The sequence below is a fragment of the Dendrobates tinctorius genome, unplaced genomic scaffold (assembly GCF_039654945.1).
Source record: "Dendrobates tinctorius isolate UK_male_01 unplaced genomic scaffold, ASM3965494v1 ptg000423l, whole genome shotgun sequence".
NCBI classification, from domain to species: Eukaryota; Metazoa; Chordata; class Amphibia; order Anura; family Dendrobatidae; genus Dendrobates; species Dendrobates tinctorius.
In genome coordinates, this window is record NW_027362087.1 from 386,993 (window position 1) to 402,736 (window position 15,744).

At 46.7% G+C, this 15,744-nt stretch overlaps 1 protein-coding gene across 1 annotated transcript in view; it reads right to left on the bottom strand.

Annotated features, from left to right (window-relative positions):
• Positions 1 to 1,769: 1,769 nt before the first annotated feature.
• The window catches only part of LOC141076751 (uncharacterized), a 29,160-nt gene continuing 15,185 nt past the window's right edge, over positions 1,770 to 15,744 (bottom strand). Inside the window, exon 2 of the mRNA XM_073564039.1 lies at positions 1,770 to 2,889. Within this exon, the coding sequence (XP_073420140.1) occupies positions 1,919 to 2,889 (971 nt within the window). The 3' untranslated portion in view covers positions 1,770 to 1,918. The remainder of the gene's footprint in view (positions 2,890 to 15,744) is intronic.

Sequence of the window (15,744 nt, forward strand, 5' to 3'; positions counted from 1 at the left end):
CAATTCGCTACCAGTTGCTTCCATCAAGCGCAAGAACATTCCAGGCCCTGGAGACTTGAGCACATCGACATAAGGTTACAACATCTAAAAATGAGAAGATCCTAAGCAGAAGCACCTTTTGGAAGCTTCTTGTTGATTACAGCCTCATCACTGCTTGAGAACACCTCAAACCGGCTCTTGGTCACCCCATTCATCTCTCTCCGCATTGGGGCGCTGTGGGCGCTCTCGGGGTGCTGAGCCACTTTGTGTCCGGGATCCGCCGAGTAGTGACAGGGGTGCCGCCTTTCCCAGCAGCAGTGACCGGGTGGATGCAGCAGAGCGGCAGTGGCAGGAGCTCCGCTCCCGGGACTGCGTCATGTGCTGTCACCGGGGCTGCCCAGGATCCTCTCCCATCTCTAAGGCCTTTAACTTTACCCCAAAACAATAACACCCGCACCTGCCATATTAGCACAGTGCAGACATGATACTCAGGCCGTGTGTGTGTGTGGGGTACATTGTTGCCACTCACCGCCGCAGCTTCTTTCCTCCCCATGACCGTGCCGCTCCTGTCTCCGGCGCACTGTGCTCTGCTCTCCCACCGCTCACAGCCGCCCGTTACTTTTGATGCATCCCGACTCTCGAGGGCCTCAGCAGGAGGAGAGGAGGGATGAGGACGCCATCTGCCAGAGAGAAGCCGCAACAATTCAGCACTGGAGCGCGACACCTGCCGGGAACTAAACGCACTTTGCTACACTGATAACGCCGTGCACCCTCTAGCAAACTATCATGCAACTACAAATGAGGTGGGTGGGCGGGCTGGACGACACTGGACAGAGGAAAAAAAAAAAAAAAAAAACCTTGCACAGGTGCCACCTCCTTGCTTCATGGCGCCCTAGGCACATGCCCTCAAGTGCCTAGTGGCAAATACGGCCCTGGCTTCAGTATAAGGCTGTTATGTGGTATAGGAACAGATGCATTTGTGAAGTCCAGATAAATCACATCAGCCGCATTACCTACATCCAGATCTGCACTTGCCTCCTCATAGAAACCCAACATGTCAGACACAACTTATTTTTCATGAATCTGTGCTGGTTGTCAGTTATTATATTTTCTGCAGTCATCTCTTATAATACCTTCATATATGTCACACTACTGATATTAGGCTTACCAGACGGTAGTTGCCTGGATCCACCTTCTTACCTTTCTTAAATATTGGTACCATGTGAGCCTCCTTCAATCCAATATTGATATTTACCTGATAGCAATTTGAATGACTAAGGCTGGTTTCACACTTGCGTTTTTTAGCGCTGCGCCTCGTGCGCTATTGTGCGCATGTGCATTGCTCCCCTATATTTAACATGGGTGCACATGGTCTAGTGCATGCACGCGTTCGTATGCGTTTTCGTGCGCATGCGTTTTTGTAGTGTGCGCCGGACGCAACCTATTGCATTTTTGGTCCGTCCGACCTGTCTCAAAAAAACGCATGCGCACGTTACCGCACGGAATGCGCAAAAAAACAGCATTAGTCTATGGGAATGCACGCTTTAAAATCGCATGCGTTGTTTGAGTTAACATGGTGACAAACTGGTTAAATCGCATGCGCAAAAAAAACAGCAAACGCATGCAAAACACATGATGCGTTTTTTGCATGCATTTGGTATGCGCACAAGGCGCAGCGCAAAAAAAAACGCTAGTGTGAAACTAGCCTTAGTCCCTCGTGAGGCTAAAATCTTATGAAATATTTGAGTATCGCAGTATTCTGCATATGAAAACAATGACTGGCATCGTGATAGAACAATAAAATCCTTTAATTTGCATCAGAATACTTCAGAGTGTCATGAATTTCTCTAACATACATTGTGGATTTGGATATCCTTCCACTAGGTAGCACTCACTGACTCGAATGCAGAATTTAACATTAGGATTATCCACATAAAAATTAAAACCCCTCTCCTGTGTGAGTTCTCTGATGTCTAACAAGACCCGATTTATAAGTAAAGCAGCTTACACATTCTGAACATGAATACGGCTTCTCTCCTGTATGAGTTCGCTCATGTTTAACAAGACGTGATTTATCTTTATAACATTTCCCACATTCAGGGCATGAATATGGCTTCTCCCCTGTGTGACTTCTCTCATGTAGAACAAGATGTGCTTTATTTGTAAAGCGTTTCCCACATTCTGAACATATAAATGGTTTCTCTCCTGTGTGAATTCTCTGATGTGTAACAAAATTTGATTTATCTGTAAAACATTTCCCACATTCTGAACATGAATACGGCTTCTCTCCTTTGTGCCTTTTCTCATGCTGATTTAGACCTGATCTACGAGTAAAGCATTTCCCACAAAGTGAACATGGAAATGGCTTCTCTCCTCTGTGACTTCTCTCATGCTTTATCAGACTTGATTTATGTGTAAAACACTTCTCACATTCTGAACATGAAAATGGTCTCTCTCCTGTATGAATAAACTTGTGTACAACCAGACTTGATTTATGAGTAAAATATTTCCCACATTCTGAGCATGGAAATGGCTTCTCTCCTGTGTGAGTTCTCCCATGTGTTACTAGATTTGATTTCTGGGGAAAACATCGACCACACTCAAGGCATTTATATGTCTTCTTTACTGTGTGACTTCTTTTGTTTGTAAGGAGACTGGAACGCTGTGTACGGTGGTTCTTTTCACGTTTTCCCAGCTGAAATCTTTTACTTGTGCTTGAAGTAACAATCTGCGATCGGTCAGGAGAAGGTGCGTCAGGAATATATGGCAGATCTGTAGTGTCAAATGCTGGATGCTCATTCAGGGGGATGAGGTTTTCCCCTGGAGAGTGCTGCTTGGTATCGTCTTCTTCTGCTTTATAAAAGCTCAGTGATAACATGACATCTCCCTCAGAGTTGCTACTGGGTTTTCCTGTTAGGGTTAAAAATTATAAAATGGATTTCATGATTCAGATGAACATATTATGATTCTTGTTCTGCAATTGCTTTGCTTGAAACTATAATTGCAATAATTGGTAATAAAGAGATTAGGCAACATTGGTGTAAAACCCTTCTATTTTTTGCCAATTAAAGCACATTTTGGGCCTGGATTTTCTAGGCACACATTATTAGGAAAGGTTCTTGTCTGTACAGAACATGTGCACTGGTTGATACAAAATGGCCATATTTTAAAATTATAAATCTGAAAATTGTAATGTGCATTTTAATTTAGCCCCCTGTAATCTGATACACCTAACTAAATTCCTGAGTGACCAATTCCCCTTTTATTTGCAGTATGTCCTTTACACAATCCAAATAGTTGCAACTTTGTGCTGGTATCACATAAAATCAAGAAAAAGCAAAAACTGGTAACAACAATGAATACAAAAATCTCATCAAAATTGATATGGTTTACAGCAAAACGAGAATTAAGACGTAACCTTTAATATATCATTAAAAGATTCAAGTCAGAACGTGTCACCCTAAGTGAGAATAAAAAGGCTATACGATAATGGTAAGATCAAATAACCAAGGGGCAAAATTACAATTAGCCCTCTCAGGACAAAAGGATTTCTGCTTACAAATCGGTGTAAAGCAAGGCGTCCTGCTGTAAGCATAGAGGAAATCACATATGGCTAATTATAATAGAGCACGGATGCCTTAGTTGCATACACATATGATATTTAGAGAAATTATATCACCCACATACACCTGCGAGGGCAAAGTAGTGAGAATAAAATGAAACAATCACCAAATCGATTCACAGGTGCGGGAGGAGGAAACCCTGGGTTCAGGATGATCCAATCAGTCATGTTAGAGGAAGCATTGCCCTATAATTCCCTAAAGGACTGGCAACAAAGCTATCCCCAAGACTCCCGCCCTAACAAGGGCGGTCCACAGCTACCCCTGTGCTAAAAAAGCCCTGCACTCTCCCTCATAAGTTGACCCAATGCGTTTCCTCCAAGCTGAACCATCAGGGGACTATGCTTGTACTAGGAGGTAGGGTGCCGTAGAGGATTGAGTTCCTTCCGCTCCCTATATGCAATCACAGGGAGTGAAGAGGATAGGACTGTCCTTAAATAAATATTCAAAGCAAGTATTAACGCTTCCCATTGGGCAATCCCATAAATTATGTCTAATGAAGTGTGCACGCATTACATACCGCAGTGTTTCCGGTAAATTGAACACACGCCAAACTCCTATCCGGATAGTTGAATCGCATAAGTGTAGAAGGAATACTTCATTGTAATCATGGCGTAAGGATCCGGAAGTGCACTATAACCACGTGTTTCCGGTGCGTGAAAAGGGTGCCGAACGCATATCCAGGTAGTTAAACCACGTGGGTATAGTAAGATTACCTCATTGGAGGTATCACGTCATACCTCGGAAGAGCTCCTTGACCACGTGTTTCCGGCTAATGGAATGCACACCAGCGCTGTTTCCCAGTGCCTGAGCCGCACCAGACTACGTAATCAGAAGCGCTCCATGATCACCTGTTTCCGGCACATACAACGCACGCCAGCGCTGATTCCCGGTCCCTGAGACGCATAAGACCACGTGATCAAAGATAGAGGTCGCGTGACCGGTAATACAGCGCATGTGCATAGAAGTCCTCAACGGAGCAAGATCCCTACTATGCAAACTAAGCGGCGCACGAGAGTTAGTACTGTATGTCACAATGACAAATATATATTAATCAATGTAGAATCACTGCTTAATGTCATATGTGACAGAGCACAAAAAACGCATGTTTGCAAGCTAGTGCTATGTCAGTAATGGGATAAACTCCAAAATCAGATATGAGTAACAAAAATGCAAGTACAGTGTGTTGCAAAAGTATTCGGCCCTCTGGAACTTTTCAACCTTTTCCCACATATCAGGCTTCAAACATAAAGATACCAAATGTAAATTTTTGGTGAAGAATCAACAACAAATGGGGCACAATTGTGAAGTTGAACGAAATTTATTGGTTATTTTACATTTTTGTGGAAATACAAAAACTGAAAAGTGGGGCGTGCAATATTATTTGGCCCCTGTAACTTAATACTTTGTTGTGCCACATTTTGCTGCGATTACAGCTGCAGTCACTTGGGGTTTGTCTCTATCAGTTTTGTACATCGAGAGACTGAAATTCTCGCCCATTCTTCCTTGGCAAACGGCTCGAGCTCAGTGAGGTTGGATGGAGATCGTTTGCGAACAGCAGTTTTCAGCTCTTTCTACAGATTCCCGATTGGATTCAGGTCTGGACTGTGACTTGGCCATTCTAACACCTGGATACGTTTATTTGTGAACCATTCCATTGTAGATTTTGCTTTATGTTTGGGATCATTGTCTTGTTGAAAGACAAATCTCCGTCCCAGTCTCAGGTCTTTTGCAGACTCCAACAGGTTTTCTTCAAGAATGGTCCTGTATTTGGCTCCATCCATCTTCCCATCAATTTTAACCATCTTCCCTGTCCCTGCTGAAGAAAAGCAGCCCCAAACCATGATGCTGCCACCACCATGTTTGACAGTGGGCATGGTGTGATCAGGGTGATGAGCTGTGCTGCCTTTACGCCAAACATATCGTTTGGCATTGTTGCCAAAAAGTTTGATTTTGGTTTCATCTGACCAGAGCACCTTCTTCCACATATTTGGCGTGTCTCCCAGGTGGCTTGGTGCAAACTTTAAACAACACTTTTTATGGTATCTTTGAGAAATTTCTTTCTTCTTGCCACTCTTCCATAAAGGCCAAATGGCCAAACTGATTGATGTCCTATGGATAGACTGTCCCACCTCAGCTGTAGATCTCTGCAGTTCATCCAGAGTGATCATGGGCCTCTTGGCTGCATCTCTGATCAGTCTTCTCCATGTTTGAGATGAAAGTTTAAAGGGACGGCCGGGTCTTGGTAGATTTGCAGTGGTATGATACTCCTTCCATTTCAATATGATTGCTTGAACTGTGCTCCTTGGGATGTTTAAAGTTTTGTAAATCATTTTGTATCCAAATCCAGCTTTAAACATCTCCACAACAGTATCACGGACCTGCCTGTTGTGTTCCTTGGTCCTCATGATGCTCTCTGTGCTTCAAACAGAACCATGAGACTATCACAGAGCAGGTGCATTTATACGGAGACTTTGATTACACACAGGTGGATTATATTTATCATCATTAGTCATTTAGGACAACATTGGATCATTCAGAGATCCACAATGAACTTCTGGAGTGAGTTTGCTGCACTGAAAGTAAAGGGGCCGAATAATATTGCACGCCTCACTTTTCAGTTTTTGAATTTCCACAAAAATTTAAAATAACCAATGTAATGGGGTCTACCAAGCTGGAGTACCTCTTTCAGTACCACCCCGTGTTTTCGGATGTCCGCTCTGCGTTGGCTGGAGTCTGAATGAATGACGCTGGCTGGAATTCCTTGGTTACATGGGCGCATATAAAAGATCACTGCTTCTCCACGTATTTCCAGTCTGACAACACTTTACTCACAGGACACAGAATATATCACACAGATACAGAGGGCAGGCCAATAGAAAAGCGGCAGGCCAGACATGCATTACAAAAGCCGCAGGTGGCCGGAGCCTGCCGATGTTTACTGTAGAAATTACAAAGGTGGGGGGAGGGCGGACAAAAGGAGAATATCGTGTCCCCTCTGCCCAGGGGCGCAGCCTGTGGGCTGATGCATTAGGGACATGCATCTCACATAGAACCTATTATACATACATATAACTGCACAATATATTCTGGGTGCTGAGTGGTTCTGTAGCACGTAACATGGCTCCCCCTTTTCAGCGACGCGATCGGCATACACAGTCTGATCCTCAACGGATCGGTTTGGGGATGAGCGAAGTTTATGGGGTTGGTACAAGTTCCGTTTGTCGACTTAGTCCATCGGCGTTACCTCTCTGTTTGCCGGGTCTGTGGTGGATGGTGAAGTCCAGAGGTTTGTAGGGCTAAACTCCACCGCAGCAATCTGGCGTTGTCTCCGGAGACCCGATTAAGCCAGACTAGGGGATTATGGTCCGTTAGGAGGGAAAATGGTCGTCCATACAAATATGGTTGCAACTTCTTGAGTGCCCATACTACCGCCAGGCACTCCTTCTTGATGGCCGCATAGCTTACTTCACGGGGCAGTAGTTTCCGACTCAGGTAAGCTACCGGGTGTTCTTGGCCGTCCAGCCCGACTTGGCTCAGTACTGCCCCCAATCCAAACATAGAAGCGTCTGTGTGAACCAGGAAACGTTTAGTTGGATCGGGTGCCGCCAATACAGGGGTATTGGTGAGGGCGTCCTTTAGTTGGCGGAAGGCTTCCTCACACTCTGAGGTCCAGGTTATCTGGCGGGGTTGGTTCTTACGGGTCAGATCAGTGAGGGGCTTGGCTATGCTGCTGTAATTGGGAACGAATTTCCTGCAATACCCCGCTTTCCCTAGAAACGCCATGACCTGGGTTTTAGTGCGTGGGATGGGCCATTTGGCTATGGCCTCAATCTTGGCTGGTTCTGGTCGCTGTTTCCCACTTCCCACCCAATGCCCTAAATACTGAACCTTTGCTTTGCCCACGTGACACTTGTTTGGGTTCAGGGTGATTCCGGCCTGGTGGATCCTGTCCAATACTGTCTCTAGGTGATTTAGATGCTCTTCCCATGTCGCACTGTAGATGGCGATGTCGTCCAGGTAGGCACAAGCATAGTCCTGGAGACCATCCAGAAGCCGGTCAGCCAGCCTTTGGAAGGTCGCTGGGGCATTCTTCATCCCGAATGGCATAACTTGAAACTGGAATAAGCCGAACGGGGTGACAAATGCCGACTTGGTAATAGCATCAGGACTAAGGGGAATCTGCCAGTAGCCTTTGCATAGATCGATGGTGGTCAAATACTTTGCCCCCGCCAGCCGGTCTAACAACTCATCCACACGCGGCATGGGGTATGCATCCGTCACTGTTTTCTCATTGAGCTTACGATAGTCTACACAAAACCATGTAGTCCCATCCTTCTTGGGCACTAACACTACGGGGGATGCCCAGGGACTGACTCTTCAATGACCCCTAAACGCAGCATCTCTTGTCGCATCCCCTCTCGTACAGACTCAGGGACGCGGAAGGGGTTTTGTCGTAGGGCGGGTCTGATCCTGGGTCTCAACCTTGTGTTGTGCCAGTCGAGTGTACCCCGGTCTCTCGGAAAACATCCTCTGTCGCAGCCTCAACAATGCCTCCGCCTGCTGTCTCTCCCGGGGGCCTAGGTCTTCACCCAAGTGTACCTGGTCCCATGTTTTAAACTGAGTCCTTTCCCCTAAGACATCCGGCAAGGGAAGTCCGGCTAAATCCTCTGCTTCAGGTGCACAGATGGCCACTACCTCTTCAGGGCGCTCCCGGTAGGGCTTCAGCATATTCACGTGGAACATGCGGATAACCCTGGGGTCGTCACAATCGGCGACATTATAGGTTGTGTCAGCTATTTTCCCCACTACCTGGTAGGGACCCTGCCATGCAGCTTGAAACTTATTCTGCTTAGTGGGCTCTAACATCAGGACCTTCTGCCCTATTTCCAAAGTGCGCTCTCTGGCCCTCCGATCGTACCATACGCGCTGGCGCCGCTGGGTCGCCTGCAGGTTCTCACGTACAACCTGGGTCAGCTCCTGTAAGCGGTCCCGGAATTCCAGCACATAGGGTACAATAGGTACCCCTTCTATGAGGCCCTCCCCCTCCCAGTGTTCCAGCACTAAGTCTAGGGGTCCCCTTACCCATCTCCCGTATACCAGCTCGAACGGGGAGAACCCCATGGATTCTTGGGGCAACTCCCGATAGGCAAACAGGAGGTGTGGCAAGAATTTCTCCCAGTCCCTGTAGGTCCTGGTAGAAGTTCCAATGAGCTGTTTTAATGTCCCGTTAAAGCGTTCACACAACCCATTGGTGGTACGGGGCGCTTCTAATGGACTTTACGCCGCACAGCTTCCACAGTTGGTCACCTCTGCTGTAAACTGGGTACCCTGGTCCGAGATAATCTCCCGGGGAAATCCATCCCGTGAGAAAACCTGGAGCAGGGCGGCCGCCACCGTCTCTGCCAGTATGTTAGGTAACACAACCGCCTCTGGATACCGTGTGGCATAATCTACAAATGTCAATATATACCTTTTCCCGGACGGACTGGGTTTGGCTAACGGCCCTATCAGATCGACCGCTACTCTGCTAAATGGTTCCTCCACAATGGGGAGGGGGCGTAATTTGGCCTTGCATCGATCCCCCCTCTTGCCAATGCGCTAACTCTCACAGGTCTGGCAGTACTGACGAACATCATAGGTTACCCCCGGCCAAAATAAGTTTTGTGTCAGACGATGCCTGGTGCGACTGACGCCGAAGTGCCCGGCCAAGGGTATATCATGAGAGATTCGCAGTAACTCCTGCCTATACTTCTTGGGAACTACCAGCTGTTTTTTTTATAGTGGGGCTTGTCCCTGTGTGGTGCGGCTCTGTGATCCGGTAGAGGAGTCCCTGCTTCCATACAAACTGTTCCCCTTCCAGTACTCCTCTCCCCTCCTGTGCCTTCCCACGATATCCCTCTAATGAAGGATCCTCAAGTAACTCCCTCTTAAATTCATCTGGGGTGGCCCAAGAAATGTGTCTGGCTATGGGAATAAGTGTAGGGCTGGGATGTCTCACCTGAGCCTCCTCTGAGTGTGATTCCGCCTCCGCAGCTCGAGCTTGTCTCCGGGTGGTCACAGGATAGGTCTCAGCCAGAGGGGCCACCGAGAATGCAGACAACATGGGCCCCAAGTCATTTCCCAGCAAGACGTATGCAGGCAAATCCTCCATCAAGCCGACCTCAACAAGGCCATCCCCGACTCCCCAGTTCAGGTGAATCCTGGCAGTGGGCAGTCGATGTATAGCTCCCCCTGCTACACGGACTGCCAGTGTCTGGTCCGTCTTCTCTTGGTCCCGGACGAGATGAGGCTTCACAAGGGTCAAAGTTGCCCCAGAATCTCTTAGCCCCTGCATACGTTTCCCATTAACCCACACGACCTGTCAAAGCTGTTGTCGATTATCTGCCTGGGCTGCCTGCATGGGGTCTACTTAATGCAGCTCTTCCTCCATCTCTTCCACCCCTTGGTTAGTCGTAGCCCCCAATGCCGGGTCAGCTTCGCCTTGGTAGCAGTGTACAGCAGCCCGGCTGAAGGTAGCTGTTCCCGCCTTTGGCCACTGGGTATGCTGAGTCCGGTTGGGACATTGTCTTTGCAGGTGGCCCAGCTGACGACAGGTGTGGCATCGCGCCCCAGGGGGACTGTGGTAGGCCGGGTTTCTAGCTGGCCCCCCTACAATCTTCGGTGGTTTGGGGCCCTCCAGGTCCATGGGCGGGCCCCTAGTGACCACCTTTGATCCGGACAACTGCAGCCTCCTGGCATCATGATGTTCATCGGCCAGACGAGCGGCTTCCTCAAGAGTCGTTCGCCACCTGTCCCGAAGCCATTCCTGTGTCTCGGGGTTTAGTCCATTAAAGAATCGTTCTTACAGGAAGAGCTGGAGGACGTCCTCCTTAGTGGTTGCTTGGCTCCCTTGTACCCACTGTAGCAGTGACCGCCGTAATTTACAGGCCCATTCAGCGTGGGTATCGGTTACGTGTTTTCTAAGTCCGCGGAACTTTTGGCGGTAGGCCTCTGGTGTCAGCGCATACCGGGCCAAGATCACTTCTTTGATCCGGTCATAGTCCATACAGTCCTCATCAGGTACCGTGCGATAGGCGTCCGCTGCCCGGCCTGTCAGCTTGCTGGCCAGAATCTGAACCTGTTCCTCCGGCTTCACTTGATGAAGGGCACACTGCCGCTCAAAGTCCTGCAGAAAGCCATCAATGTCTTCCTCTGCCTCCCCCAACTCTCGGAAGGCATTATACTGGATCTTTTTGTGGCTTACTGTTGAAGGTATCTGGTCGAAGGCCAGAGCTCCCCCTGCTCGCTGACTCTCCTCTCTCCGCTCTGCCATCTCCATCTTAGCTCAACTTTGGTCCGCTCTGCCATCTCCATCTTGGCTAGCTCTATCCTGGTCCGCTCGGCCATCTTTTCCTTCAGATCAGTACGCACATCAGCCATCACCTCTCGTATGATCTCTACTGCAGGGTTTGGGCCATAGAACGCCAGTCTGTTCTTTACCTCCCTCTGGAATTCAGTCTCCTCCACATTCACATTGGGGGGTGCTGCACTGTCGTGTTCCATGATGGCTGCTATCAAATCCGCTTTTGTTTTGTTGCTGGCGATCAACCCTCGGGCTTCCACCAGATCTTTTAATGTAGAATCATAGAATCGTAGAGTTGGAAGGGACCTCCTGGGCCATCTGGTCCAACCCCCTGCTCAAAGCAGGATTCGCTAAATCATCCCAGTCAGATGTCTGTCCAGCCTCTGTTTGAAGACATCCATTGAAGGAGAACTCACCACTTCTCGTGGCAGCCTGTTCCACTCATTGATCACTCTAACTGTCAAAAAGTTTTTTCTAATATCTAATCTGTGTCTCCTCCCATTCAGTTTCATCCCATTGCTTCTAGTCTTTCCTTGTGCAAATGAGAATAAAGTTGATCCTTCTACAATGTGACAGCCCTTTAGATATTTGTAGACAGCAATTAAGTCTCCTCTCAGTCTTCTCTTTTGCAAACTAAACATTCCCAAATCCTGCAACCTTTCCTCATAAGACAGGGTTTGCAGACCGGTCACCATTCTGGTCGCTCTTTTCTGAACTTGCTCCAGTTTGTTGATGTCTTTTTTAAAATGTGGTGCCCAAAACTGGACACAATATTCCAGATGAGGTCTGACCAAAGAGGAGTAGAGGGAAATAATGACTTCACGTGATCTAGACTGTATGCTTCTGTTAATACATCCTAGAACTGCATTTGCCTTTTTTGCTGCTGCATCACACTGTTGACTCAAATTCAGTCTGTGATCTATTAGTATACCCAAGTCTTTTTCACATGTGCTGTCACTTAGCCCTATTCCTCCCATTCTATATATGCTTTTTTCATTTTTATTGCCCAGATGTAGTACTTTGCATTTCTCCCTGTTAAAAACCATTCTGTTAGTTACTGCCCACTTCTCCAGTTTATTTAAATCTTTTTGAATCCTCTCTCTCTTCTCTAGTATTAGCTATCCCTCCTAGCTTTGTGTCATCAGCAAATTTAATCAGTTTACCCTCAATTCCTTCATCTAAATCGTTGATAAAGATGTTGAACAATACAGGGCCCAGGACAGAGCCCTGTGGTACCCCACTTGAGACATTCTTCCAACTGGATGTGCAGCCATTTACGACCACTCTTTGGGTCCGATCACTAAGCCAGCTATGAATCCACCTAACAGTTGCCTTGTCCATTCCATACTTAGTCATTTTTTCAATAAGGATTGTATGAGAGACTTTGTCAAATGCTTTGCTGAAGTCAAGATATACTATATCTACAGCATTTCCTTGATCCACCCAATCAGTGATACCGTCATAGAAGGAAATTAAGTTAGTCTGACATGACTTATTAGTTACAAACCCATGCTGACTCTGTTTGATCACTTCATTCTTATCCAGGTATTGACTTACATGTTGTTGTAAGTCAACATGTAGCCCTCTTTAACTTCTGGTAGTTATTTTCCATTCATTCCTTTCCTCCTGTAGAAGGGGTATCATATCCCGCTGTCTGCCACCAGTGTAACGGGGTCTACCAAGCTGGAGTACCTCTTTCAGTACCACCCCGTGTTTTTGGATGTCCGCTCTGCGTTGGCTGGAGTCTGAATGAATGACGCTGGCTGGAATTCCTTGGTTACATGGGCGCATATAAAAGATCACTGCTTCTCCATGTATTTCCAGTCTGACAACACTTTACTCACAGGACACAGAATATATCACACAGATACAGAGGGCAGGCCAATAGAAAAGCGGCAGGCCAGACATGCATTACAAAAGCCGCAGGTGGCCGGAGCCTGACGATGTTTACTGTGGGAATTACAAAGGTGGGGGGAGGGCGGACAAAAGGAGAATATCGTGTCCCCTCTGCCCAGGGGCGCAGCCTGTGGGCTGATGCATTAGGGACATGCATCTCACATAGAACCTATTATACATACATAAAACTGCACAACATATTCTGGGTGCTGAGTGGTTCTGTAGCACGTAACAACCAATACATTTCATTCAACTTCACAATTGTGTCCCACTTGTTGTTGATTCTTCACCAAAAATTTACATTTCGTATCTTTATGTTTGAAGCATGATATATGGGAAAAGGTTGAACAGTTCCAGGGAGCCGAATACTTTTGCAAGGCACTGTATGTAAAACAATGGCACCCAAAACGTAAAGTAAAGACATATAAAAAGTGCTGGTCAATTGCGTCTAAAAGAAAAAAGACATGCCAAAAATGGTATGTCAATTAAAACCTATGTTATCTAACAATGATGTTATTCAAACCAAGCACAAAGACCCCACATTTTATCTAACAGACCACTTGCGGATACCAAAAATGACAGGACAGAATAAATAGCAGTTATTAACAAAAGTTTGTTGCTTCTATATAGGTGTCCTGTAAAAAATACAAAAAATGATCCGTGCAAAAATTGTCTGCATAGGGGTATTGAAAGCAGCAAACAGAAAATTGAAATACAACTGGTAAATACCAGTAGCTATAATTCATGTAAAGCTACTTATAATGGAAGGGATTGGCCAATGAATTAGTAGGAAATATCATTATATGCTAATCCATTTGAGGATGACCCAATGGATAGGATTTATGGTCCACATGAATAACCTGTCCGAATGACACTAAAACTGGTTATGTAAAGAGAAAAAGGTAGGGTAGAGTCAAATAAAACATGCATAATTAATTTGATCATTAAGACCATTTGGAGACACAGTACTTACATAGAAGATCCATTTGGCCTCCTGCTGTGAAATCAACTGATCCCAGTTGCCTCCCCTTATGGGCTTGGACACTTTTCCTATTTCCATAAATTTCAAATTACTAATTTGGCCATTGTGGTGGTGGTTAATATGTCGGGAAATGGGGTGTCTCTTTTATGTTCAGCATCACCCACATGTTCACCGACTCTCCTTTTAAACTCCCTAATTGTTTTCCTCACATACTCTAGCCCAGGGGTCGGGAGCCACATGTGGCTCGCAAGTCCATGATGTGTGGCTTGCGACTGTCTGCCAGCTTGGTGCACAAACAGCTGTTAAGAGCAGATCTCCAGATGGTGACTTTTGTGTGTAGCCCTGAACAGAAGAACAGATCTAAATGGGGGTTAGATAGGAAACCCTGAAGCCTGGCATACTGCCTTGGTGTGATTTCAGTGGAAAAGCTTTGACTGTAATTATACTGGTAATGGGGGCTCTGGTTGTCACTATTATGAGTGGGGCAGAAGCTGAATGTGGCTCGCGACCCTCTTTCACAGATGTATGTGACTCTCAAGGTCAGAACGGTTGGGGACCTCTGTTCTAGCCCATCAGAGCAAGTGGCCTTATATATTACACCTTTGGTGCTACAATTGATGAACTGTTTGATCTTATACTTTTGCCTGTAACATTGCTCTCAATGTTCCCTCACGTAATCTCCGGTCCTCCCAAGACCACCTTCTCTCCTCCACACTTATTCGCTCCTCACCCAACCGCCTCCAAGACTTCTCCCGAATAGCCCCTATTCTCTGGAATTCTTTGCCCCAACAAGTCCGACTATCAACCACACTTGGATCCTTCAGACGGAACCTGAAAACCCACCTCTTCAACAGCCTGCAATGACCCCGCTACCTTCTTCTCTCTCACCACTACCGGTGATATCACCTCAACCAACATCGGAACAGCTGCAACCCACCAACCTACTGTCTCCTTCCCCACCATCCTGTAGCATGTAAGCCCGAAAGGGCAGGGTCCTCTCTCCCCTCTGTATCAGTCTGTGATTGTTAGTTTGTTTGCTGTAAGTGATATCTGTAATCTGTATGTAACCCCTTCTCATGTACAGCACCATGGAATCAATGGTGCTATATAAATAAATAATAATAATAATAACCGGTCACGCGACCTCTATCTTTGATCACGTGGTCTTATGCATCTCAGGGATCGGGAAACAGCACTGGCGTGCGTTGCATGTGCCAGAAACACGTCATCATGGAGCGCTTCTGATCACGTAGTCTGGTGCGGCTCAGGCACTGGGAAACAGCGCTGGCGTGAGTTCCATATGCCGGAAACACGTGGTCAAGGAGCTCTTCTATGGTATGACGCGATACCTCCAGTGAGGTAATCTTACTATACCCACGTGGTTTAACTATCCGGATATGCGTTCGGCACCCTTTTCACGCACCGGAAACATGTGGTTATGGTGCACTTCCGGATCCTTACGCCATGATTACAATGAAGTATTCCTTCTACACCTATCCGGATAGTTGAACCGCATAAGAGTTTGGCGTGTGTTCCATTTACCGGAAACAATGCGGTATGTAATGCGTGCACACTTCATTAGACATAATTTATGGGATTGCCCAATGGGAAGCGTTAATACTTGCTTTGAATATTTATTTAAGGACAGCCCTATCCTCTTCACTCCCTGTGATTGCATATAGGGAGCAGAAGGAACTCAATCCTCTACGGCACCCTACCTCCTAGTACAAGCATAGACCACTGATGATTCAGCTTGGAAGAAACGCGTTGGGACAACTTATGAGGGAGAGTACAGGGCTTTTTTTTAGCACAGGGGTAGCTGTGGACCGCCCTTGTTAGGGCGGGAGTCTTGGGGATAGCTTTGTTGCCAGTCCTTTAGGGAATTATAGGGCAATGCTTCCTCTAACATGACTGATTGGATC